General features: G+C 41.0%; 1 protein-coding gene across 1 annotated transcript; it reads right to left on the minus strand.

The window, feature by feature from the left end:
• Positions 1–660: 660 nt before the first annotated feature.
• LOC139446357 (uncharacterized) lies at positions 661–27,919 on the minus strand. The gene is made up of 19 exons (XM_071227694.1): positions 27,907–27,919; positions 27,272–27,426; positions 26,247–26,262; positions 25,029–25,057; positions 23,459–23,583; positions 21,883–22,003; positions 21,122–21,140; positions 20,116–20,153; positions 19,455–19,579; positions 18,894–19,014; positions 18,059–18,077; positions 16,809–16,828; positions 15,338–15,459; positions 14,066–14,186; positions 13,179–13,197; positions 12,057–12,760; positions 11,020–11,162; positions 9,246–9,366; positions 661–7,143 (listed from the first exon to the last, which is right to left on the minus strand). Exons 1-19 carry the CDS (start codon positions 27,917–27,919, stop codon positions 3,415–3,417), a joined length of 5,760 nt encoding a protein of 1,919 aa, XP_071083795.1. The 3' UTR covers positions 661–3,414.
• Between the last annotated feature and the right edge of the window lie 57 nt (positions 27,920–27,976).

A 27,976-nucleotide genomic window follows, 5' to 3' on the forward strand; every position in this document is an offset into this window, starting at 1 on the left:
TACAGCATCTACTGCTTCCAGCACTTCGAGCTGTTGGTCCATATGCAAGACTCCAGGACGAAAATGCACGTCCAACATTGTGCTATAGTTTTTATGAACTTTCTGCAGCAGAATCAGGTAGACAGAATGGACTGGCCAGCCTATTCTCCTCATTTGGTACCAATTAAATATTTGTTGGACGTGCTGGGACGAAACGTTCTCTGCCTGCAAAATGTGCTCAGTTGGTGCAATTCTTGCAACAAGAATGGTTAGCCATTCCACAGATTACCATCGGAAACTAGGTTAGGTCGATGCGTCAACAACGTCTCGAATGCATCACAGAGGTGACCACACCCTATATTAACCAGTGAACCAGTGTTTCTGCCCTTTGTTTGACAAATGACCCCAGATTTTGTGTCGAGAAAAAATATATTTTCAGCTGCAGGTTCAAAACCTGAAACATATATATATTTTTTATGATACTGAATTTTTACAAATAAAAACACCTTGCAATAATGTAAATTTTGTGTCAGGCATTTCCGTTTGTTATGCATATCAATTCAGAGAATTAGAAAACAAATGTTCAGACATGTTAGCATGGCCATAAATGAAAATAAAAACTACAATAATTTGAAATTCAATATATTTTATTACTGTACAGAAGAATTTATCATACAGATCAAGATTTTATTCATTATTTACAGGCGGTAGGGTAGCCTGGTGGTTAAAGCATTCGCTCGCCACGGCGAAGGCCCGGTTTCGATTCCCAACATGGGTACAATGTGTCAAACCCATTTCTGGTGTCCCTGCCGTGATATTGCTGGAATATTGCTAAAAGTGGCGTAAAACCATACTCACTCATTCATTATTTACAAGTAAGTCATGGAATTCATGTATAAATGTCTCTCGCTTACTTCAAGTTAAATGAAAGTTTTTAATACCAAATTTATCACTTCCCATAAAAAAAGAATATTGAACACATCATTATTGTAAATATTCATCCGACTCGTTACCTGCAGTTACATGAACAATAACATCACCTTGAGTATTCACCACAATGCAGGTAGGTAGGTGCATGCATGAGTGTGTGCGTACTTGCGTGTCTCTTATATAGTGCAAGTCATACATACCATGCCACAGTCTAAATGGATACCTAATCTGACACAGTATATCAAAACCGAGCCGACCAGTCCTTTTCTTATTAAAGCCAAGCCAAGTGCCAGACTGGGTGACAAGTACGTCTTTTGCTACATATCCAGGGATCAAAACTCCGACCTTCCTGTCCCTGGGCAGACACTCTTTCCACATCACCACAGAGGCGGTCACAATGCAGACAAAAACTGAAGTTGTTTAATTGAATATATATTAATTTGGTTTACCAATAGGCTAGATTAATTTCACAAAGGCAAATCCATAAATGTTAATTCTGGAATAGCACCTTCAAAGACGGCTGACACATAAATCCCTTTCATTCTCTTTGAAAGAAAAATAATTCTGTCCAGTTCTCAAGAACGACAATTAATTGAGTGATAATTTTCTTTATATCACTACACACCCTTGGGTAAAATCTTTAAAATCAACAAAAAACCTACTTCTAACGACCTGATCACAATCATTATTTTGCAATCACGTAAAATTAGCAAAGTAATAGAAGAATGAATAGATTGGATGAAGATGATGATGATGTTGATGATGACATCTTTAATCTGGTCGTGTCATGTTGGTATGCTGTGAATTGTTTGGTTGGTCAATGCTCTGTACAGATCCACACTTTCAACAATGAAGGGTGAAACAGAAAACAGCAGACTATTTCATTATGAGTACTTCTGTTTTCAGCTCTCAAAAAAGAAGACTGAATAATAAAAGCATTCTGAAACAACGAAACATTTCAACATTTTTAGAAATTCATAAAATGTTTCAGTCTGAAAGGAAACACCATAACACATAAAAACACACACATCTATTTCATGTATTTTTCCCAATACATATATAGCAGGGTGTACAAGCAAAAGAAAGGTCAAAAGAATGCTCAAAATCTCTCATACATGTCTTGGCAATAACTTTCCATCTCATTGAGGTATGGATTTGGGGATTTATGAACAGGAAAATGAAATCACATTTGACAAGGCAGCCAGAGTCGTCTGCCTTTACGTAACTTGAATCAGTGACCAAAGTCTTGATATGAGACCAAAATAATATTAAAGAGAGTGAGTGCATTAGACTTAATACTGCTTGAACAGTATTTCAGTCATATCATGGCTTGTCAACTTCAAGTGGGTGGCACGCCAAAAGGGACACAGGTTGTCAGCTCATAGAAGCCAACAGGTATAGTGCTGAATGGCCAAGGATCATAATCGAGGAAGTTCTCAGACTTAAACCAAAGACACAGCTGATGCAACTCCACAGCGCTTTAGGTTACCGGGCAACAGGGTATAAAGACATGCAGGGTCCACTTGGAGCAAAACATATGTCATAATTAGAAATAACACATAATAAACATCTTATAAAGATTTAATCACTTAAAGTGAAGCGGCAGAAGACTACAGGCCAGGGCTATAATGATGATGCATAATATGTATCTTCAGTTATTTGCCTAACCAGTCTACTCATTTATTGCTGTAGCAATATGGATTTCTGAGTCAATGCAACATTTGCCAACTACTGACAAACCCTGAATGAGTAAAGAAATATGAGTATGAATTTTTGCACAATATTCCAGCAGGGAATCACCAAACATTAGGTTTTGAAGTTGACTTCAGCACACACAGGAAAGAAGTGAGGTTTTCCCGCCTCACATTAAGTTGCATTATGCCTGAGCAAAGGCTTTACCTCAAAACGATTCAGAAGAAAGAGAAAAGTTTGTCTGTTGAAAATCTAAAGATTTTATCGAGTGATGACAGCCAGAATGGGAATTTATGGCTATGATGTAATAAAGGTAGTGTATTTGAAGGAATTCTTGGAATAAATCCACTGCACCAACAACTCATCACTGTAATCCTAATGGCTCACAAGTTCCTTATCATCTCTAAGAAAACATTCCAGTCCTTGAATATCCATCACTCCCAAGGCAGCTTCTTACCATACAAACTTCAGATGAGTGTTGTACAGACAACTTTGTTGCAATTGGCCTTTGGTTCTGTAAACTTGTACAGTATTGCCTGCTACAAAGTATTCTCATTATCAATAACATATTCATCTACAATATGCCCATCTAGGGACATCCAATAGCTTGCACTGCTGGGGAAGGGCTAAAGACATCTGTTCCTTTCAAAAGCATGTAGCTTCATAACGATTATCAACAAAGTTTCCAATTCACACTGCATCCATGACAACAAAGTCATCGATGTCAAACCCACCGAGGCTACCATCTTCAAAGACTTCACATTCATCTTCCCGTCCCTCACTAAACCTGCTATACGGAGGGCTAAAATGTCTTTAATCCAAGACAGAGTCTCTGAGTATTTGATCCTCAAACCTTTGTGACCTTCTATCATCATTCCTTCTCATGCTGTGACTGCTGTTTCTCCTACTACTGAAACTAATTCTGTCATCTTCTCCATATTCTAAATACTCTTCCTCAGAAAATCTATCCTCAATGTACCCCTCTTGACCTCTGTCATAAATCTGCACGTCTCTTTCATCAAGATTTCTGTGACCACTTCTTGTTTCTCCTCCTCCATAGCCCCTCTGACCATGACTTCTTGGCTCTCCCCTTATCCTGTCACTCCTTGACCCTTGGTATATTCCATAATACATGTCATCAATTTCATCCATTCTCTCTCCCTTTTTAACAGGACCTCCTTCTCCCATCACAAAACTATCATCCATCACATGAACTCCATCTTCATCGACATAGGCCAGAGCATATTCTTCATCTTCATTCCCATATTCATCCACGTACACTTCCACATCTTCCGCATTCCAATCTCTCCTGTTCTGAAATTCTTGTGTTGACTGACCATGATTATCTGTCCTTTGCTCAGCACCCACACTTGACCGACCACGGTTACCTTTCCTTTGCTGGTGGTCTTCCCTTGACCGACCACGGTTATCTGTCCTTTGCTGGTGGTCTTCCCTTGACCGACCACGGTTATCTGTCCTTTGATGGAGGTTTTCCCTTAACCGACCACGGTTATCTGTCCTTTGCTGGTGGTCTTCCATTGACCGACTACGGTTATTTGTCCTTTGGTGAAAACCTGTCCCTCTACTTTCTTCCTCAATGTCAGTCGGTATCATCTTCTCATCGTGTTTCAGCAAATATATAATCTTTTGTTTAGCCCATGACATACCTTTTTTAATTAAATCTGCATCTACATTAGAACTCTTAGACTGATATTTAACCATACCAATGGACTTCTGAAGCAACTTACCTAAGACCTTATTGTCAACCGACCCTAGTTTACCCTTCCCTTTCTTAGACTGTCCTTTTGTATTTGTAGTTTTCCCCTCTAATTGCTGATTTCTATAGTCTTTGACCACTTTCTGAGCAATAGTATGTGCTCTTGCTTTCATATTCTCATGTGATTGACTTAATGTTGCTTTAACTTTCGTATTTACATTTCTACCATTTGTCTCTTCATCTGAAGACCACTCCAAGATTTCCTTAGGCTCTTCACCATCACCATCACCATCATCACCACCATCATCATCATCATCATCACCATCACCTTCTGCTTCAAGCCTTCTTCTCACTTTAATATTAGCATCCTCTAATCTTTTCATCATTATATGACTCCAAAGTAAGAACTTTCGGACATTATCTGAGTCCGTTCTATCGAACTTTGGAATTACTTTACTTGGGGGTGTGAATCTATTCTCTTTCACAGAATTAGTTTTATCCAGAGGTGTTGTTTTGGGGCGTGTAACTTTCAATGTCTTTGTCCAATCTGGTCTCAGAGCAAGAACAGAACCAGGCTGGACTGATTTTTTCAGTTCATCAAATGCTTTTGTGTCAATTACCTTCTCTGGTTCACTCTGGGATTGTTCCTGTTTTGAGGCCTTTTCCTGTATGTCTTCTGTTGCCTTTTCCTGTACATCTTCTGCTGCCGTTTCCTGATTTTTTTGGAAGCCCTTGTAAATAATGATTAAATCCAGAGGATCCAGTGGAGGAGTGGTACTAGAATCTGCACTTGGCATATTTACTGACTGGGAATCAACGGGTGGTTGTTTCATTAGTACCTCTGGTGGAGACATTTGTGGTTGGACAGGTTGAGGTGCACTTCCATGTTGCAGAGATTGACTGATTACTTGCCCAGTCAGTGGGAGTTGTGGTTGATCACCTGCTTGAGGAAAAGTTTGTGGACCAACTGAAGAAGTTACTGTAGCACCAAATTGGGATTGTGATGGAGCCATTATTGGAGATTGATGTGATTGTGCACTTACTTGGGGTTGAAATGAAGCTTGAGAATAGCTTACAGGAGAAACTATGTGTGGTTGAGCACCTACAACAGGTCTTGAAGCAACAACCGCTGTTTCTTTAGTATAGGTATTGGGAATCCCAGAATCAGATGGCTGAGGATATGCTGGTGGATATAACTGACTTGCTACAGCAGGCTGGGAAGAAGAGACCAAAGGGACTGAATGTCTTAAAGGAGGTGGCACAGGTTTGGGAATAGATGCTGTGGAAGGATAGAAGGGAGGAGGTGGCACAGGTTCAGGAATAGATGATGTTGAGAGATTGTAGGATGATACTAGCCCATGTAAAGTCACTGCTGGTTGGGAGTGTGTATTTGTAGGTGGGACTAGGTGTCTGTATGACAATTGTGGAGCACTGACAATTGTTGGTTGAGACTGAATATGCTGTTGTGGAGTAAGTGGCACATGGGTTGCCAGAGGTGGTGGATCAAGTCTGGGAACAGGCTGCTGGGTTGGCAAGCTGGGTACCAAGTTGGGCCTTGGCACATTCTGGCCAGACTGCAATGGTGCACTGGATGAAGCTGTGGGCTTTGTCTGTATAGACAGGTTTCCAGATTGACTACTTCTTGCACTCATTCCTGAACTCATTCCTAAAATTGTTTGTATGTGTGTCTGGGATCTGTCTACTTCTCTTTGAAATTTATGATAACCAGTTTCATGCTGACTACTACTGACATTAAAGTTCTGATACTCGTCAAAGTCAGCCTCAAGATCATCTGGTTCTTTTTTCTTAAAGTACTCATCCATAGTGCCAGTAAACGTGCATTCTGTGCACTTAATGACATCTCTAGCATCTGTTGTTTGTTGGGGTGGCAGTTTTAATCTGGTTGGTTCATGTCGAGCTGGCTTTGCAACTCTCATACAGCTTTCCTTTGTGACACTGCCTGGCATGACATAGTGAATGTTATCTCTCTCTTCTCGTTTGGCCTCTTGTAGGAATTTTGAAAGTTCTATCTTGTCCTCGACCCCGTGAAAGAAATCCAGGTGTTCACAAAGATCATCTGTGTCCACACATCCCATAGTACAAAATGAACAGATGAGATAGATAACCTTTGCTTCATGTCGCTCTGTCCAGTGACGCTCAAACTGCAATGATGTTCCTCTATAGAAACATCCAGAAACATTGCAGTTGTATTCAGTTCCTAATGTTTGTGGTGGTGGTAGCGAGTCTGGAACAACCTCTGCCTGTTTCAAACCTGGAATTAAACTTTCTGGAGTGGACTGGCTTATAGGCAACATACTTGGCTGAAACACTTCACCAAGCCTTTGTGGCTGTAAATCTTTAGGCATCCATTTTGACGGGAAAGCTCCTGGCAACCTTCGTGACTGAACATTTTCAGCCAGCCTTTGTGACACAGCGCTATCTTCGTGCAACCTCTGTGGCTCCATAGCGTCTTCTGGATGGTAAACTTCAGGCAATCTTTGTGAATTGACAGTTTCAGGCTTCCTTCGTGACTGGATGTCTTCTGGTATCAATCGTGAATGGAAATCTTCAGGCAACCTTCGTGACTGGACATTATCAGGCAGCCTTCCTGTCTTGAGGTTTTGAGGCAGCCTTCGTGACTGGAAACTTTCAGGCAAACTTTGTGACCCGACATCTTCAGGCAACCTTTGTTGCTCCAAAGCATATTTTGGATGGTCAACTTCATGTAATCTCTGCAATTTGACCGTTTCAGGTAATCTTGGTCGATGGACAGTTTCACTGTGTCCTCCTTCCCTCCAAGATGGAAAAGTTTCAGATGGCTGTTTCTGAAGGAACAAAATTGAATTGTATAAAGCCAGATGTATAGTTCAGTTTTTAGATCCTGTCAATATATAAAGCAGTAACAATTGTGTAGATTCAATGTTGGAAATGTGAAGAAAAGTGTATCATTATGAAATTCATATCACTTCTGTTATAATTACATCACATCTGCAACCTGTTTATGGTTCTACAGAAATGGTATACAGGTGCATAAAGCACAGATCACCAATTATGACCAAGTTCTGCCCTCAAAAGCAATTTATAATCAATCAATAACAATTGGGTGGGGGCATAATAGATTCAGCACATACCATGGGTAGTATATACGAAAAAGTATATATTTTTCCTGAAAAAAGATAATCAACACTCAAATAGTAAAAGTAATAGTAACACATCTCTTCATGATACTGCTTTCTTCTGTTAAGTTTGACCAAGGTAATACATCTCTTCATAATGTAGTGTCTATTTTCTGTCAAGTACCAAAGTAACACGTCTCTCCATGATGCAGTTTCTGGTTTCTGTCAAGTAGTACCAAGGTAACACATCTATTCAGTTACTGTAACGTTGAAAAAAGGTGACACATCTCTCCATGACGTTGCTTCCAGTTACTGTAACACTGAACAAAGGTGACATCTCTCCATGACATTGCTTCCGCACCAAGATGACACTAGCAATAGTGGTTTGTTTTGAGAGTTTTTATAACCAGAACCAGTCAAAAGGAATAGAGCAGGAAATGATTAAAGCCCAGGACAGAAGTGTTGGTGCTGATTTCAGAGTGACAGGGAGTGAATGCCACAAAGAAGCAACAGCAATGCTGAAAGATCTAGAGCCGAAGATCTTCAACTTGGGATTTGGAACCTGCACCAGGAATTGGTGATTTGACTGAAGCTTTCTTCCACATGAATCAACGACATCTACCAGTGTTAACTACAGCCAGACAGACAGACAGACAGACAGATGGAGCCCAGTGAGACCTGTGTCAGTACACATGATGCATCAGTAGTTGCTGACATCTATACTTTGGGTTTTCTTTTCTTTTAGAATTGAGTAATGTATGACATCTCTCCAAGATTCTGCTTCCCTCTTCTGTTCCAAGGTTATAGTATGACATCTCTCCAAGATTCTGCTTCCCTCTTCTGTTCCAAGATCATAGTATGACGTCTCTCCAAGATTCTGCTTCCCTTTTCTGTTCCAAGGTCATAGTATGACGTCTCTCCAAGATTCTGCTTCCCTTTTCTGTTCCAAGGTCATAGTATGATGTCTCTCCAAGATACGGCTTCCCTCTTCTGTTCCAAGGTCATAGTATGATGTCTCTCCAAGATGCTGCCTTCCTCTTCTCTTCCAAGGTCATAGTATGACGTCTCTCCAAGATTCTGCTTCCCTTTTCTGTTCCAAGGTCATAGTATGATGTCTCTCCAAGATACGGCTTCCCTCTTCTGTTCCAAGGTCATAGTATGACGTCTCTCCAAGATGCTGCCTCCCTCTTCTGTTCCAAGGCTGTTATCCAAAATGCTGCTCACATCTTCTGTCCTCTGGTTACAAGATAATGCCACTTTCCTTCCTGGGTGATCACACTCTCACATTATCAAATTCCCTCGCAAGGAAGATCACTATTGGCAACTTCTTTGTATGGAAGAAGATGTCTCACATACCCTCACATGATTAGGCGACTGTGGTCATTGCAACAAATACCCTCACATGAAGCTTGGTGTAAATGACTATATTAACCGCATCACATATCCTCACATGAACCTTGGTGTAGGAGGCTATGGTCACCATATCACATATCCTCACATGAAGCTTGGAGTAGGAGGCTATGGTCACCATATCACATACCCTTACATGAACCTTGGTGTAGGAGGCTATGGTCACCATATCACATATCCTCACATGAACCTTGGTGTAGGAGGCTATGGTCACCATATCACATACCCTCACATGAACCTTGGTGTAGGAGGCTATGGTCACCATATCACATATCCTCACATGAACCTTGGTGTAGGAGGCTATGGTCACCATATCACATACCCTTACATGAAGCTTGGAGTAGGAGGCTATGGTCACCATATCACATACCCTTACATGAAGTTTGACGTAGGAGGCTTACCTTAGGAGGCTTGGTGTAGGTGACTTTAATCTCCTTCCTATCAATAATATGTGGCTTGGTTGATACTGCTGTCTCTGCATCACATTGTCTTTCAAATACCACAAATGCACAACCGGTTGGTCTGAAAAAATAGAAAAGTGGATGCATTATTTTATAAGCTTTGGACCTGACAAACTAGTGATTGAGATAATGAGCAACAAGATCAGGTTCTTGGGGACCAATTCGAACTTGGAATCCCCGCGGAAATGTCTTGTCTTGTTTGTTTGTAAGTCTGGACCAGACAATCCAGTGATTGGTATCATGAGCATCAGTCTATGCAATTGGCATTAGATGACATGCTAAGTAAACGAGCCTGACCAAGTGATCACTTTAATAGTCTCTTAGGACAAGCATGGGTTGCTGAAAAATACATTGCAATATGTCATAGTTTTGATTACCGTATTTTCTTGAGTATAGTGCGCACCCATGTATAATGCGCACCCCCCTCTAGCGGGTTCAATATTTTGGAAAAAAAGAAATTTGAATATTATGCGCAGAAAAATTTTACACGGTACCCTTTCAGCGAAGTCCGGCAAACGAACGGGTGCTGAGAAACTTCGTCAGTACAAATTCGAAATTTGAGATAAAAAATCACCAGACATGTTTATTTACCGTTTAAATAGTATTGATTGTTCTGCTAGGCATTGTTTTATATCTAGGGATTAAGATTACCTTGTGTATTTTCTCGTAAACTAAGCCGGAAACAGCAATCAGCTGTACACACGTTTCTTGGAATCGACCGGTGATTCGGTCAAGACACACCCAATGATATAATTTTATAGGATTTTTAATGCAAGGATCGGCAACAATTGTATCTGAAACTATTTTATTTAACAGGAATAATATATTCCATTATTTTCTTAATTAAATGCAGGCTTTACTAAACATATTTAAAATAATAATAACCCTAAGCGAAGCAGCTGATCGCTATTCCCGGGTATTATTTTTTACATGGAACATGTCTGACCAGTCACCGTCAAGGTTCACGCGCACGGGATCACGTGAGCGTGAGAATTTCATGTTGACATAGAATCGTCAAACAAAAACAAATATGACTTTTAACGAGTCAAAGTATGTCATTTATGATATATGTATCCATTCTCTGTCAACTAAAGTTCGTTTCAAGGCGTCAATAGCGGTATTCTGACCGTGGTTGCTGTTAATAACGGTGAGTTGTGCGATCTTCCGATCGCTTCACACACGATTTCGCCGAAATTAATAAAAACAATATTATAAGGAATTTTGAATAAAATTAATAAAGTAAGTTACAAACATAAGTCCAGAAATACAAAGAACACTTTTTATAGACAGACAGTGTAATTACATAATTATTTGGCGTACTTCAGTATGGATTTGTTGACATGGTATTTCCGGTGTTTCGTGCTCACGGTAATGACTTTCCCTGGGGGAAAAAAACATCCAAACTCATAATTCGTGTATAATGCGCACCCCCTTCTACACAGCTGTGTTTTTTCGAAAAAAAGTGCGCACTATACTCAAGAAAATACGGTACAAAAATATCTGATTTTGCGGATGTGACTGAAAAAATATCCAGTTTCCATACAAAATCCCAGCCCATCACAAGAGTATCAAACGGTCAGTTCCTTCGCACAGATTGTAAGCGACAAACCCCAAAGCGTGAGAATGGTGCTGACAAGCTAAAGATGATAACCTGGACAATTATAGAATCGGAACCAAACGAATCCTTGTGGGACTAAGGGACACAACTCCTCACCTCCCTGTTGTATCCTTCTCCAGCTCGAAGTCCTCGATACTTCCCCATTGCGAAAAGTAGTACAGCAGGTGATCATTGGAGGTCCGTGTTGTCAACCCTGATATACTCAGCTTCCGAGTCGGGGGGTCAGCGATTGGGGGAACCTAAATATGAAAGTGTGAGTCAACTGTGATGTGAAGACAACAACAAGATCCTGGGTGCCATGGGACATAACTCTGCACAACTTCCTCTTGTCTACAGTTAATGTTTTTGAATATGAACTTCACCTTGTCAACTGTCAACCTTGTCAATGCTATTTAACATGAACATCATCTTGTCCGTGCTTGTCTACAAGTAACACTGTTATTAAATATGAACTTCCATCTGTCAACTGGTAACAGTGTTATTAGAACATGAACTTCCTCTTGTCTACAATTAACAATGAGTGAGTATGGTTTTAGCCGCTTTTAGCAATATTCCAGCAATATCACGGTGGGGGACACCAGAAATGAGCTTCACACATTGTACCCATGTTGGGAATAGAACCAGGGTCTCAGCGTGACGAGCGAACACTTTATCCTCCAGGATACCCAACCGCCCCTACAATTAACAATGTTACTGATCACAAACTTCCTCATTTCTACTGTAACAATGTTACTGAACATGAACTTGCTCTTGTCTATTGTTAACGATGTTATTGAACATGAACTCCCTCTTGTCTACAGTTAACAATGTTATTGAACATGAACTCCCTCTTGTCTACAGTTAACAATGTTATTGAACATGAACTCCCTCTTGTCTACAGTTAACAATGTTATTGAACATGAACTCCCTCTTGTCTACAGTTAACAATGTTATTGAACATGAACTCCCTCTTGTCTACAGTTAACAATGTTATTGAACATGAACTCCCTCTTGTCCACTGTTAACAATGTTATTGAATATGAACTCCCTCTTGTCTCCTGGCAACACTGCTATTGAAAATGAACATCCTCTTGTCTACTTTTATACTGTTATGATAATGTCAAGTTTGGTTAAAGCAAGACTAGGTGACTCACAGGACTGGTGGGTCTGGCAGATCTTGCAGGTACAGCAGGAGCATCTTGGGGAGATCTTGCAGGTCTAGCAGGAGCATCCCACGGAGATCTTGCAGGTACAGCAGGACCATCCCACGGAGATCTTGCAGGTACAGCAGGAGCATCTTGGGGAGATCTTGCAGGTCTAGCAGGAGCATCTTGGGGAGATCTTGCAGGTCTGGCAGGAGCATCCCACGGAGATCTTGCAGGTACAGCAGGAGCATCCCACGGAGATCTTGCAGGTCCAGCAGGAGCATCCCACGGAGATCTTGCAGGTATAGCAGGAGCATCTTGGGGAGATCTTGCAGGTCTAGCAGGAGCATCCCACGGAGATCTTGCAGGTACAGCAGGAGCATCCCACGGAGATCTTGCAGGTACAGCAGGAGCATCTTGGGGAGATCTTGCAGGTCTAGCAGGAGCATCCCACGGAGATCTTGCAAGTATAGCAGGAGCATCTTGGGGATATCTTGCAGGCATAGCAGGAGCACCTTGGGGATATCTTGCAGGTACAGCAGGAGCATCTTGGGGATATCTTGCAGGCATAGCAGGAGCATCTTGGGGAGATCTTGCAGGTCTAGCAGGAGCATCTTGGGGAGATCTTGCAGGTACAGCAGGAGCATCCTGGGGAGATGTGGCAGGTCTAGCAGCAGCATCCTGGGTGACGTCAGATTTACGCGAGTCGGAAGCTGTTCACAAAGCAAGAAGCATGAACGTATCTTTGTGTTTAAGTCAGCATACTTCAGTCAGATCGCTTATGAGATCGAGAATGTTTAAGTCCAAATGTGTTTTCTAACCATGCAACCTCAAAAAGTTTAACACAGGGCATTCTGAAAGACAGGGATAAACATTTAAAACTGAAAAGACTGTCCACAGTCCGTGTGAAGTACATGTACTGGCATACGATCCCAAGAAAACTGCGTTCTGACTGGCTAATGTTGACTTCCTGTTGATTATTTCATTGGTCAGTCAAAATTTGTGAAAGATCATTCAGACGTGACCAGTAATAGGATGTTATCAGTTCTTTATGCAGCATTAGTGAGCACTAAGATATGATTTAAATGACACAGAATCTATATGAAATGAAAACAAAATCTGTTCTCTTACCTCTTAGTGGTTCCTGCATCTGTAATAAAAAAGATATTAACAGAACCAGTAAACTATAAAATGTTTACATAAGCAGCAGTTTTCATATTTCTAAAGTAAATTGAATAATTGTATGGATTTGACATATATCAATGTTGTTTTCAATACCATAATTTTATTTTTTATCACAGATTCCGAACCTAGTTCAGATGACTGCACCAGAGTAGCATGGGTACAGAATCTCACCTTCACTCAGTGATATAACACTCAAGGGGGGAAAATGTGCCTGACAAGTTATTTTGTATAAAAGACCAAAAGCCATATAAGGGATCCACAGTTTTCTTATCTTTCAAGCTGACAAAGGAATGACTAAAATAGTCCTTGCCACTTGATATTATATTGTGATTATTAATTAACAAAGACAGCTGCTTATACTCATAAAGAGAAAACAATCAATTCCAGTGATAAGGAATATTACTTACAATAATGACAAAAATTGCAAAGTGCACTTTCTAAGAAATATCCACATTGCTAGAGATTAAGATCATCAATGAGTTTTGATCACATGAGGTACTTGGGACCTGTTCTACAAATGTTCTACTCTGGAATCTCCACAGGGAGACAGACATGGGGTATTGGGGACCTGCTCTAGCCCAGGGTACTGAGAACCTGTTCTACTCTGGAATCTCCACAGGGAGACAAGCACAGGGTACTGATAACCTGTTCTACCCTGGAATCTCCAAACGGAGAAAAGCACAGGGTACTGGCGACCTGTTCTACACTGGGATCTCCACAAGGAGTATAGCATGGGGTACTAGGGACCTGTTCCACCCTGGAATCTCCACATTAGCCTCTCATTTTGTCCTTTAAGCCAGATTCCCTGAGAAAAGAAATGGTAAATTACTTACCCCTTTACTCACGTTGGACAAACGCATAAACAATTGACTGCCATTCAGAGTGTGAACAGCATCCAAGCATCGCAAAGCATCCGCTTCGTTCACATAGGTTACAAACGCAATCAGCTTATTTCTGGAAAGAGAGATTAGTCAGCATAAAGAAACAGTCATAAGGGACATTGGCTTCTAAGGGAGTCTTGTAGTCCCCTCTTACAGACACAAGTGCTGGGAACCTATTCTACCCTAATCTCCCCACGTCCAGTACAATCTATACCAGTGAACAGTACTCCAGTTATATCATGGTGTGTCAGCAGGGCTTAATTGTGGTTTACAAGTATGATGGGTATGGTGCTGACAAAGCTAGAAACACAGTCAGACAGAACTGGGATTCGAACTCATGATCATCAAAACAATAGTTATCATTGTTAATGATTCTTAGTATACTACCTCTATTACATAATATGCCAATAATCCTGTATTTTGGCTGCAATCACTAACTTTCTGATTTTCATTAAAAGTCCTCTTCACTGTCAACTATACATGATTAGTTGTTCCCCTAATAACACTGACAGTATACAGCTCTCCTGTCTGCAAGGTGGGGAAAACCTTGCTTCTTGTAATTTGTCATGCTTTCTTAAACTTGACCAATCAACCTGTGGATACTTCAAGATTATGTACAGATGTTCCTGAATGGAAGAACTTGGGATTCGTAATGTATCCCAGTGATAGAAAAGCGTAGTTACCATTGCAATGCCTGATGAATGGGTACAAAGTAACAATATGCCAACCTACTGAAGACGATTTCCTTAATTAGATGAATTACTACATAATTACCAAATAACGATACTGAAAACTAGCTACTGTATAATGAAACTACACTTCCAAATTGGTAGAGAAAACGGGACCATGAAAGTTGATACTTCCTCTACCACGCACAAGGAAAGAAGTGAAACTTATCCTGCCTTTACGCACAGGGCAGCTGCTTTGTGCTATTTGGGTACAACTAGACATGTTTAGTTGACAGTGAAGGGGACTTCTGTTGAAAATCTGAAGATTAAGTTTGACTGCAGGGATGATATAGGAATACTGGCAATGATGTGATAAAGGTAGAGTATTTGCAAGAATAAAAGGTTTCTGCTGTGCCCAAGGGAAGCAACCTGTGGCACCTTATAGACGACAGGGCCACCCGTGCCCCCACAAACATAGATCATGATAGAGTAATGGTGACTGCTGCACCCTGGGGTCTTCTGCTGGCGTACTAACAAGGCTGATAATTGTACTTACGTGGCAGTTGGTCTGAGAATGTAGTTAGCCAGGTCTCCCCAATTCACAAAGTGGTCGTACACTTCCTCTAGGGTGGTTCCGACAGGCACATTGGTTACAAAAAGTTGACATTTCTCATTTTTCTGCAACCAAAAAAGGCACATTTACAAAAAGTAATGGTGCATTCAAAAGTTCTCTGTTGGCTAAAGAAAGTTACTTACTCTATCACTACACATCCCCATCACTCCCCAAAACTTATTGTGAAAATGTTGACATTTTGTCTAATGGTTGATAGCCGCTGAAAAAACACTGGTCTCTCTCAGTAAGTTTCTTATGGTATATGAATATATCTGTCAGATAGACGTGAGGCACTTAGGGCACTTGGGGGTACGGTGAGATTGGTCTCAGGAGAGTACCGGAATTATATTTGCTGCAACCCCCACCCATCCCCAATCATAATATTCTTCTCTCTCTCTCTCTCTCTCTCTCTCTCTCTCTCTCACACACACACACACACACACACACACACACACACACACACACACACACACACACACACACACACACACACACACACACACACACACACACTCACACTCACACTCAATATTATTTACCAGTCCCTAAATAATGTCTAAAAGTTATAACTTTTTTATTTGAAGAAAAACAACTGTGTAAATTTTTCATTCTTTCTTAAAATTTTGGTCTTTCGTGCAGTCAAATCTTAACCCATCCCCTACCAAATAAATAAATAATAAAAATAATAATAAATGACCAGTCCTTTAACACCACAGGAACTGTGCACCAAGCCATCACACCCATAGAAGGGTTTTTGAACTGGCACGAACCTATTTGCATTTTATGGCGTTTTACAAATGACAAAGATGCTTTTCATTTTCAGCATTGCAAAAGCAGAAGCAGCCATGTGCCCACTTCTTCTTGAAGATATCATGAACCATTTTGACTTCACCAAAACTAGGTGGCAGCTGACTTCACCAATATCTACCTGTATTCATCTTTGTTTTCTGAGTGAGCGAGTAAGGTTTATTGCTTTCAAATGAACTAATCCATAATAACCTGAAATTTGAGCCATGTTTCATAAGGTGACCTCTAATGACCTTGACCTTAAATGGAAGTCACCTAAAAGTTGTGCTGTTAAGACCCTGTCTTGAAATCATATAACATGGGAGAACATGGATTTGTGGAGTGCACCACCAAACAGATCTTTGTCTGAATATGCTGAAAGAGTGAGTGAGTTGGGTTTAATGCCGCTTTTAACAGAATTCCAGTGACATTGCAGCATGTCAGCTTAATGTGGGAGGAAGGCCCTAAGTAATGCATGGCTCAGACATTTACCACTTTGTTGAAACCCACGAGCACGGGTATGGTGCTGACAAATCTAGAAATATTATCAGGAAAAAATGGAATTCGAACCCATGATCATAACATGTTGAAAGAGAGAATTGAGACATACAATTCAAAACATACAAACCTCTTGAACTTTCTTTGGATCTGGAAAAAAACAAAAAAACAGCATCTAAAACATTTATCGTCTAATACTCAATATGAATATCATAAAACAACATCCTGTTTGTCATGTCAACTGCAATGTCCTATCTGTATCAAGACATACAGGAGCTCTCTGTATCACCCTGGTCTGTAATCCAGGCACACAGGAGCTCTCTGTATCACCATGGCCTGTAAGCCAGGCACACAGGAGCTGTCTGTATCACCATGGCCTGTAAGCCAGGCACACAAGAGCACTCGGTATCACCTCAGCCTGTAAGCCAGGCACACAGGAGCACTCTGTATCACCATGGCCTGTAAGCCAGGCACACAGGAGCTCTCTGTATCACCATGGCCTGTAAGCCAGGCACACAGGAGCACTCTGTATCACCATGGCCTGCAAGCCAGGCACACAGGAGCTCTCTGTATCACCATGGCCTGTAAGCCAGGCACACAGGAGCTGTCTGTATCACCATGGCCTGTAAGCCAGGCACACAGGAGCTGTCTGTATCACCATGGCCTGCAACCAGGCACACAGGAGCTGTCTGTATCACCATGGCCTGTAAGCCAGGCACACAGGAGCTCTCTCTATCACCATGGCCTGTAAGCCAGGCTCACAGGAGCACTCTGTATCACCATAGCCTGTAAGCTAGGCACACAGGAGCTCTCTGTATCACCATGGCCTGCAACCAGGCACACAGGAGCTGTCTGTATCACCATGGCCTGCAAGCCAGGCTCACAGGAGCTCTCTGTATCACCATGGCCTGTAAGCCAGGCACACAGGAGCTCTCTGTATCACCATGGCCTGCAACCAGGCACACAGGAGCTGTCTGTATCACCATGGCCTGCAAGCCAGGCTCACAGGAGCTCTCTCTATCACCATGGCCTGCAAGCCAGGCTCACAGGAGCTCTCTGTATCACCATGGCCTGTAAGCCAGGCTCACAGGAGCTCTCTGTATCACCATGGCCTGTAAGCCAGGCACACAGGAGCTGTCTGTATCAGCATGGCCTGCAAGCCAGGCTCACAGGAGCTCTCTCTATCACCATGGCCTGCAAGCCAGGCACACAGGAGCACTCTGTATCACCATAGCCTGTAAGCCAGGCACACAGGAGCTCTCTAAGGTACTAAGGTATTTTATATTTAATATCTTATATTTAATTACTGGTTTACAGATCTGCCAATCTTATACTAAGGATTGTGGAAAAAAGAAAATCAGTGGGTTTTTTAAAACCTACCTGTTGCAGCTTTTGTTAACTGAAAACAAGACACAGAAGACGTGTAATAACAAGTGAAAGATATCTGAAAAAAAACCACACATATCTTGCAAACATCATATCAGCAGTACATGAATCATACAACATCCATACATGCTTTCAACCGTAATTTTCAAGGCTTTTTTAGTTTGGTCATTAGCTTTGTCAATATATATTTTTTAATTAAGCATACTATATGTATGTATGTATGTATGTATGTATGTATGTATGTATGTATGTATGTATGTATGTATGGATGTAGTATGTATGTATGTATGTATGTATGTATGTATGTATGTCGTCAGACATAAAAAGCAGCATGAACATCGCAAATTTTCCAACATGATATATTTTCACAATCAACAAATATAAAACTAGTCTTAATACTTTTAATACCAAATATGTCTTTTTGTACAAAATCATTACTTTTCAAACTATTCTTGTAGGTTTGACACCAAAATGAAGAGTTTTCAAGAGTGACGTTAAAATTCAAGGCATTTTTCAAGCCTGTATGAAACTTGTAGAGGTCTGTAAGCTGTGAGAATGCTATCAACAAGGTAGAGAGACATTTATCCTGCTAACAACAATAAAACAATGTCAAACACACTGTCTCTAACGGATCCAAATTTCTTGCTTATGATGTTTGATTAGGTGGAGAAAAGAAAGACAGATGGTACTCGTTCCTACAAATCACCACCCCCCGAACCCCCCCCACACCACACACACTTCAATGATTGTCAAGACAACGTCAAATAATGTGGGGATTCCAATCTGGTCTTCATAGCTACAACAATAAGAAAGGAATGTGTAAACTTACATTTTTGCCTTGGTCTGACTCGCGTACAAACAGCCTCCTCTTTTGCAGTGTGTGGGGCACATTCAGACATTTCAGAGCATCATCGTCATTGTTGTAGGAAACAAATCCATAGTTGTTGTTTCTGGAACAGAATGAGATGGGTTTTACTCTGAGCAGAATTTCAGTTTGGCAACTTAATTTGGGTGGCAATGATGCAACTCAGAGACGTATTTCACTTTGGTGACACCCAAAAGATTTGGTAGGGTGCTGACACACCAAGGATCATATAAGGGAGAATCTTTGAACACATGGTAAGCAGATCCTGGTATAGCTAACATTTCTAAGGGAAGTCACTCTACATGAAACAAACCATTCTGACTCAGACCAGCCTTATTGGGGGCTTTATACCGCACTCAGATACAGTATACTGACTCCTTGCCAACCTTTATCTCCTTAGAGACATGTGCCAGGCAGGGTAACAAAATATATTTTGGTATTAACCATTTGGGAAGTGAGCCCTCCTGGCAGATGCTCTATCCACACAACTGACCACAGAGGCAATGGAATGCTGCATCAACTTACGGCCCAATATGTCCTCCTAAGCTGCATGCATCAACTTTTCCCCACATCGAGAAGTGCTCAAACAGTTCATCAGAAGTCACGCCAGTAGGTATGTTGGACACGAACAGCTTGTTCTTCCCTAAGGACTGCAACAGAGAAAATTATAGCATATACATTTCCCTGATATTTTAAAAAAACTTCAAATTTCTAAAAATTGAATACTTATTATTCTTATTCTACATGTTCTATGCACTATGCACATTTCATCCTTCTTCGATCCTTGAGTGGAAACGATCCCAAGACAATGCATGGATACTTGCAGCCTGATCACATGACATCCCCAGCTCAGTTATTCCCCTTCTTATCATTCAAGTGTGGAGATGCTTTTTACGATTTGAGGAGAACATATTGTACATTTTCTTTCTACATATGCTAGTGTAGACAGTTTACCTTGGATAACAAAAACACATAGGTTGTGATCAGTGCAAGATCCCCACCCAAAGGGCTGTGATTGCTGTGGTTGCTGAGATGTAGCAAGTGCAAAGAGCTACCGACTTCACGCTTTACAAACGTAAGTATGATCGCGAACCAATGTTCAATACCAGGTGATGTATGTATTGGGCTGGTGCAGCACTAGAGCATGTTTGAGCGTATCGAAAGTGAGACTTGAGAACATACAAACCTTTAAAGATGATACCGCAGCTAATATTTTCTTTGGATCTGGAACCAAGAAACAAACAGCGTCTACAACAAATGTTAGTTTTTATTTGCCAAAAAATATATATGTGGTGTGAGGAAATTAAAGAAGCAGATTGTCTGCAGAGGGATGTACCAAGTGATGAGGCCTAACCGTAGTCTCATCTTAAAGATATGGGGGCTGGGAACCTAATCTCATCACATACAGTACAATCTATACAAGTGATGAGGCCCAACAGTAGTCTTATCTTAAAGATATGGGGGCTGGGAACCTAATCTCATCACGTCCAGTACAATCTATACAAGTGATGAGGCCCAACCGTAGTCTCCTCTTAAGTCTCCTCTTAAAGATATGGGGGCTGGGAACCTAATCTCACCACATCCAGTACAATCTATACAAGTGATGAGGCCCAACCGTAGTCTCCTCTTAAAGATATGGGGGCTGGGAACCTAATCTCATCACATCCAGTACAATCTATACAAGTGATGAGGCCCAACCGTAGTCTCCTCTTAAAGATATGGGGGCTGGGAACCTAATCTCATCACATACAGTACAATCTATACAAGTGATGAGGCCCAACCGTAGTCTCCTCTTAAAGATATGGGGGCTGGGAACCTAGTCTCATCACGTCAAGTACAATCTATACAAGTGATGAGGCCCAACCGTAGTCTCCTCTTAAAGATATGGCGGCTGGGAACCTAATCTCATCACGTCCAGTACAATCTATACAAGTGATGAGGCCCAACCGTAGTCTCATCTTAAAGATATGGGGGCTGGGAAGCTAGTCTCATCACGTCCAGTACAATCTATACAAGTGATGAGGCCCAATCTTTGCAGGTCTCGCCTCCAATAGTTTGTTGTCCCCCATTACCCCATTACAGTCAGAGGGAGCTGTGAACTTAATGTCATCACATCCAGTACATTCTAATCAAGTGATGAGCCCCCTCTTACAGACATGGGGGCATCCTCTGGTGTTTTGATCAAATCCTACCTTGTACAGCTTCACTCATCTGAAATCAAGAAAACAGAAGATGCATAACAAGCATGATATATCAAACAATAGTTATCATTGTTAAAGAATACTACCTCTATTACATCAGGAGTAATCGCACCCACAACCCCGAATTTTCTGCATCAAGATGTTAGATATTTGAAATAAGTGAGGTTTTTTCACCTCACACATTTGCATGTTTTGTGGGTAGCATGAAACTATTACTTGCACAACTTATTATGGATAGGTGAGAGTGAAGAGGCTTTCTGTAAAAAGTCTGACAGCTGAAATACAGGATTGCTGGCAATGATGTAATAAAGGTTTTGTATTCGCAAGAATTACCCATATACCCGACCATAAGAACCAGCTATGGCATCCAAGCCGTGAGTGAACAGTGGTGTCAGCTGTTGGGAATGTTATAATGTTTCATAATCTGGTAAGTGACGCTCTGATTGGTCAGATGAAAGGTCATTCGGATGTGACCCCTAATGGGATGTCTTCAGATCTTTGTTAGCCGTACCGAGAACTAAGGTCTGATTTTAAAGAGATTGATTAGGGGGTCTCTTTGGACCAGCATTGGCTGTTAGGGACCAATTCCAACCCAATCCCAACGAGGTCCAAAATCAGGTAAAGATTGAAAATGACAAATCTGATGTTTACCAGTTTTACAGACATAGTGCTGACATGGATTATAAACAGATGAATCAGGGATCCAAATGTGGTCAAAGCTTCAACTAAAAATAAAAAAGAGTAGCACTCACAGATTTGCTCTTGTCCGAAACACGTACATACATCCTCTTGTCTCGGAAATTGTGGGTCCCCTTCAGACATTTCAGAGCATCTTCTTCATCGGTGTAGGAAACAAAGCCAAAGTTATTGTCTCTGAAAAAGACAGAGGTGAGATGCGATGACATGCATCCTAACCAAGTCAGCGACCCTGACCACCCGATCCCATTGGTTGACTCTTACAGCAAGCATGGGTTGCCAAAGACCTATTCTAACCCTTATGTACTTCAGTCTTCCCATTTGTGATTGTACAGGGCCTTTGTCGAAGTACAATGTGCGCCAGTCATTGACTGTGAATAACCTACTCTTATCGCCCTATTCCACAAACCCAAACACGTGCCTTCAACATAAAACTTCAAGCAACAGAAGGCCCATGTTCGTAAAACATATATTAATAGCATCTATCACTTACTCTCCTAGCATATCTCTTTGTTTATATTTCTTAGTCTGATATGTGTTATTCAATGTCATTTCATTCAGTAATGTATCCTTCTTTCTGTAGAGGGTAAAACCACTGTCATCCAATACTGTACCATGTCAACGGATGACACACCTGTCAGACAATGAACAGAAATCCTGACAGTCACAAGAGCTATTATGTGGATCGTTAGCAGAAAACGTCAGCTTGCGATGTAATGAACTTTCTTTTCTTTCTGTCCATGATAACAAATAAACTGTTAAACATTCAAAATAACGATTTACTATCCTTCCAAACACACGTCTCCAAGGCAACAAGAAATAGAATAGGTTGGCAAGGCAGGTCATGTGGTCAAGCTGCACGAGATCCATGCATTGCCATAGCCGAGGGTGACAGTGGTAACCATGGTAATGGCTGGCGTGTGTTTGGGGAGGTGTTTTTTTTAAGCTGTAAAGGGGTTCAAGGATCATTTCCTCTCCAGGACCAGGAGATAACAGAAAAATTAAAGTGTCAGATAAGATAAGTTTAAAACATTACATTTTACTACGAAGGTATTTCAATCCAGCTGTCGTGTGGGTAGGGTTTTGGCAAGTCCCCAAGCACCCTTTTATTTTATCATGGTGACAATAACTGGTGGCAGAAAAACTTGAGGAGGGTCCTGTAGGCTGCATTCTTGCCGAAACGTGGCAAGTAGCCATGACATACCACACGGTCCTGTTATTTGATCAAGCTGATGAAATTACATAAGTAAACAGTTGACAGGAAGGTGTGGATTACGAGATTTATTGATACGGCGATAATATGGAGCCTGCGATAACATCCAGTCATACTATACATGCAGTTTGTTCCCGGGAGATTGCTTCACGTGACTGGCGCATGAACAATTTATTCTCCATCATATTTTATGCAGGTAAATAATAAGTGAAAACATCAAAAGTCTAAATTTTGGGGAGGACAAGCGTAACAGCATAATTTTAGGCTCAAAGAGTAATGGCTGGCATCTCTGCAACTAATTCAACAAGCCTGACCAACCGATCCCGTTAGTCATTACGACAAGCATGGGTTGCTGAAGATCAATGGTAACCAAGACCTTGCCATGTATGAAGATGATCTGGAATGATTTGCCATCTTACCCCTTTTTGCTTTCTACTATATCGCAGGAGAATATGTTTCCCCACTGGGAGAAGTACTCAAACAGTTCGTCCTGAGTCACGTCAGTAGGTATGTTGGTCACATACAGTTTGTGCTTCTGTAAGGCCTACAACACAAAATTGTAGTGTATTGCAGTATTCCAGCAGTCTGTAAATAATCAAGTCTGGATCATACAATCCTGTGATTCATATCATGAGCATCAACCATTGCAATAGAGTTGGTTGGTTGGTTGATTTGATGTTTAACGCCGCACTCAGCAATATTCCAGCTATATGACGACGGTCTGTAAATAATCAAATCTAGACCAGACAATCCAGTGACTGACATCATGAGCATCGATCAACGCAATTGGGATCGATTACAAGCATCAACCAAGTCAGCAAGTCTGACCACCTAATCCCGTTAGTCGCCTCTTATGACAAGCATAGTCGCCTTTTACGGCAAGCATGGGTTGCCGAAGGCCTATTCTACCCCAGATCTTCACAGGTTTCAGGCAATAGAGAAACGATCAGATGATATCAAACCACCCAATACTTTTATTTGCCACTTATGACAAGCCTAGATTGCTGAGAACCAATATCTACACCCTGAATCTTCAAAGGTGTTTTGGGATTAACAACATTGTGCAACATGAGGTAAAGCTTAGAACCATACTGACGCCATACTGTGCAAAGGATCATGGGAAATAAGATGCACACATCATGAGTAAATCCGTGAGTTTCCTTTGAAGCCACAGTACTCATTAAAATTGTGACAAAATATGTCGTACAGCCCGTAACCATTGTCTTGGAAAACCCAGTGTTAACCTTTTCAAGGTTTCATGATTACAAAACACATTCTGACTTTCATTATCCCGATATGGTAAGCGATGCTCTGATTGGTCAGATGAAAGTTTGTTCTGACGTGGCCTGTAATGGGATGTCCCAAGATCATTGATTAGTGTATACAAGAACTAAGATCGGATGTTAATGAGATTGAACAGTGTTTAAGTCATAACATTGCATCTCTGCTTGACACTGGGTCTTGCGGACTCTTCCAAAATGGTGGCATAACTACCGCTGGGTTGCCTTGCCCGAATAAAGAACGTAATAGAAGATACTCAATGACGAGTTGAATTTATGACTACTTTGAAGATGTGGAGCAGACTGAGGATGATGGGGTGTTATCTGCCTTTGCCCATTTCCCAGCTGATCCAATCAAGAACTTCTTGTTCTGCTGTTGAACTCGGACGCCCTTTTTGTTTGAGAACAAAGCGACCTCAGCCATTGATTGGTATGATTGCAAGCAGATGAGAATCAGCACCCTGTTGTAAGGCGAATCGTTGTACACTGCTTGCAAGCGATTGGGGCTTTGAAACGCACACCAGAAACTCAATGAAAATTACCTCTTTGATGGAACACCATCGTGAGTATGAAGCTGACAAACCAAACATGAAGCCAATCTGGGATTCAACCCTGCAGATCCTTGCATAACTAACATGGTGAAGATACTGGTTAGTTTTTGATGTATAAGAAAGTATATATATCATCTTTGTTTCATAGAAATACATACGTCCATAACCTTTCCGCTTTTCCTTGGATCTGAAACACAGAAATTTGTTTGTAGCAAGTCATCCAGTTGTTTGGATACAGTATGGAAACCCACATCCGGGACTGCATGTATTTAAGACATTACTTTATCAAAACAGGCAAATTCCGTTATTAAGCCCAAGGCTGAAGAAACGTGTAGTCCTGGTAATGTCTTATAAACCAAAAGGGGCAGAGGGCTTGTCCAGTGGTTAAAGCATTCGCTCATCATGCTGAAGACAGAGCGGTCGGGTAGCTCAGTGGTTAAAGCGTTCACTCGTCACACAAAGGACTCAGGTTGGATTCTGGACATGGGTACAATGTGTGAAGCACATTTCTGGTGTCCCCCGCTGTGATATTGCTGGAATATTGCTAAAAGCGGCGTATAACCAAACTCACTCACTCCTTTACTCATGCTGAAGACCCGGGTTCGATTCCCCACATAGGCACAATGTGTGAAGACAATATCTGGTGTACCCCACAGTGATATTGCTGGAATATTGCTAGAAGCGGGGGAAAACCATACTCACTCACTATAAGCCTATACATATATCTGGCATCAATGTGTGTAGATTTTACTGCTAATATACGTCCTACTAATAAGAAGTTAAAGAACACCTATGACAGATTAACAATTGTAATATGAAAGAATAGGGTGTTCTACTTTTAGATGTAGATTCTAAACAGCTTGAAAGGGTGTAAGAATCTACATCGAAATGCCGCTAAATGAAATAAACCAGAAATTGTTATCCATAAAGTTGCATGTTTTCTTATTTATTCACCAACTTCCAGAATGCCAATCAAACAGATATATTTGGAGTTTATATACTGACCTTACCAGAAAGAATTAAATTACACATTAGACACACTAGAAAAGTTTTAATCTACATTCTAAATCTAACATAAGAGAAAAATAAACAGGTGACACAAAATATTATCTGCATTTTAGATACCGCATGTTTGTTTTCAGGAAGGGTTTATTCGCTATGTGCCACAGAGAACTTGGAGAAAAAAGTGAGTCTTGCGTCCTTTTTGAAACATTGGAGGTAAATATTTCTGTTGGTTTTGAAAAGGTGCGATCAATCCAAATTGACAGAAACCGATTTTATTTTGTTGATCGATCGATTGACGGTTGGAATGACCCAATCATCAATAATGACTTCCCACCAACTGTGCACGACCCTTCCCTGTTTGGACCACTTACCTGCATCCTTTTTGTCCTGGAAAAAAAAGAAGTTTATTTATCAGAAATTTCAGTTTTGATTTAAAACAAAAAGAGTATTCTCTAGATTATATGTCTTCTGAAGCCGCACTCAGGTCTGGCCACATGTCCTGTAAATCACTGAGTCTGGATCTGGTTGATGTCATAAACATGATAAAGAAATATCCACGACTTTCAACACGATCAGCATGATCAAGCAAGTCACCAAGTCTGACCTTTTGATTCGTCAAGTTGCCTCTCTTACAACCAGCAACAAGTTGCTGGAACCCTATTCTAAACAGGTTGTGTTATACATATACTGGATCTATATATATCTCTTGTTTTATTCAAATCCTAAACTGATCATGATGATCTTGAAGATTCCTTTTTAACCATTACTTGGATTAAATGCAGAATTGTCAGATGTGTTAACATGGTGTTTCCACAGTGCTTTCTACCCCATAACCCCCCAGAGGGACAATCATTGGGTACTGGGGACCTATTCTACCCCACAATCTCTAAGCGAGACAACCATGAGGTACTGAGGACCTTTTATACCCCACACAACCCAGGAAGACAAGCATGGAGTACTGGGAACCTATACTACCAAAAACCTTCTCCTGGGGACCTTTACTACAAAAAACCTGCTCCTGGGGACCTATACTACAAAAAACCTGCTCCTGAAACAGCACTACAACCTGCTCCTGAAACAGTACTACAACCATTTTCAGTCAAAGTCAAAGTTGTTGAAATGGCAACTTGAAACATGTTGGGTTTTTTAAATCCCAAACTATCAAAAGGCTCCAGTTAACCACTAGACATAACTCCTTAAAAATTCCAAACTATCACAACACATCAGTTCACCACCAGACCTATCTATGTACCAAGTTTGGTGAATAAATATTGTACAGTTTTCAAGATTTGCTCCGGAAATGAAATTTTGCACTGGCGGACAGAAGCACGGACAGTGTCCATTTTAATACCCCTTCAAAACCCATTATGGGGGATAACAAGTTTCTTGAGCTCACCGAGACAATAATCTGTTTCTTCATGATGAAGTGTGGACCAGCAGCGAGAGCGGCCTGAGCATGCTGCCAACGGATGTACTGTACGATGCCAGAGCCTGTAGAACTGAAATACAAAGTTAGGTGTTTATTTCTCACTCCTCTTGTCACCCTCAAATCTGGAATGTGGAAAAAAAGTTCCACTCTAAAACAGTGTGTGACTTTGTTCCCATGTAGACACTAAAAGCTGATAAACAATTTTCCAAATGTCACTATGCCACTGGGAAATATATGTTTGTTTGTTTGTTGTCAATATTCCAGCTATATGACGGCGGTCTGTAAATAATCAAGTCTGGAAGGGCACAATCCAGTGATTGACATCATGAGCCTCGATCCACGCAATTGGGATCGATGACATGCATCAACCAAGTCAGCGAACTATTCTACCCCGGATCTTCACAGCTCTTTAAATTACATATTTATGCATCTTTCCAACCTTATATCTATTCATACAAAACAAAAACAAATAATGAAATAAGTCTAATTTTAGTTTTATATTTATTTTAACCACTAAACAAAGGTTTTGAGGAAAAGATATCGTAAATAATAAAAAGCATCAGTCCTCATCATAATGGAAATGTTCAGTGAAGCCTCCTGACCCTCATATGGCATGTTTAAGATTGGGTGAAATGCCGCACTATACAGTGCACAGCTGATTGTTATTTCCAG

This window comes from Haliotis cracherodii, unplaced genomic scaffold (assembly GCF_022045235.1).
Source record: "Haliotis cracherodii isolate W230 unplaced genomic scaffold, xgHalCrac1.p SCAF_6, whole genome shotgun sequence".
Lineage (NCBI taxonomy): Eukaryota > Metazoa > Mollusca > Gastropoda > Lepetellida > Haliotidae > Haliotis > Haliotis cracherodii.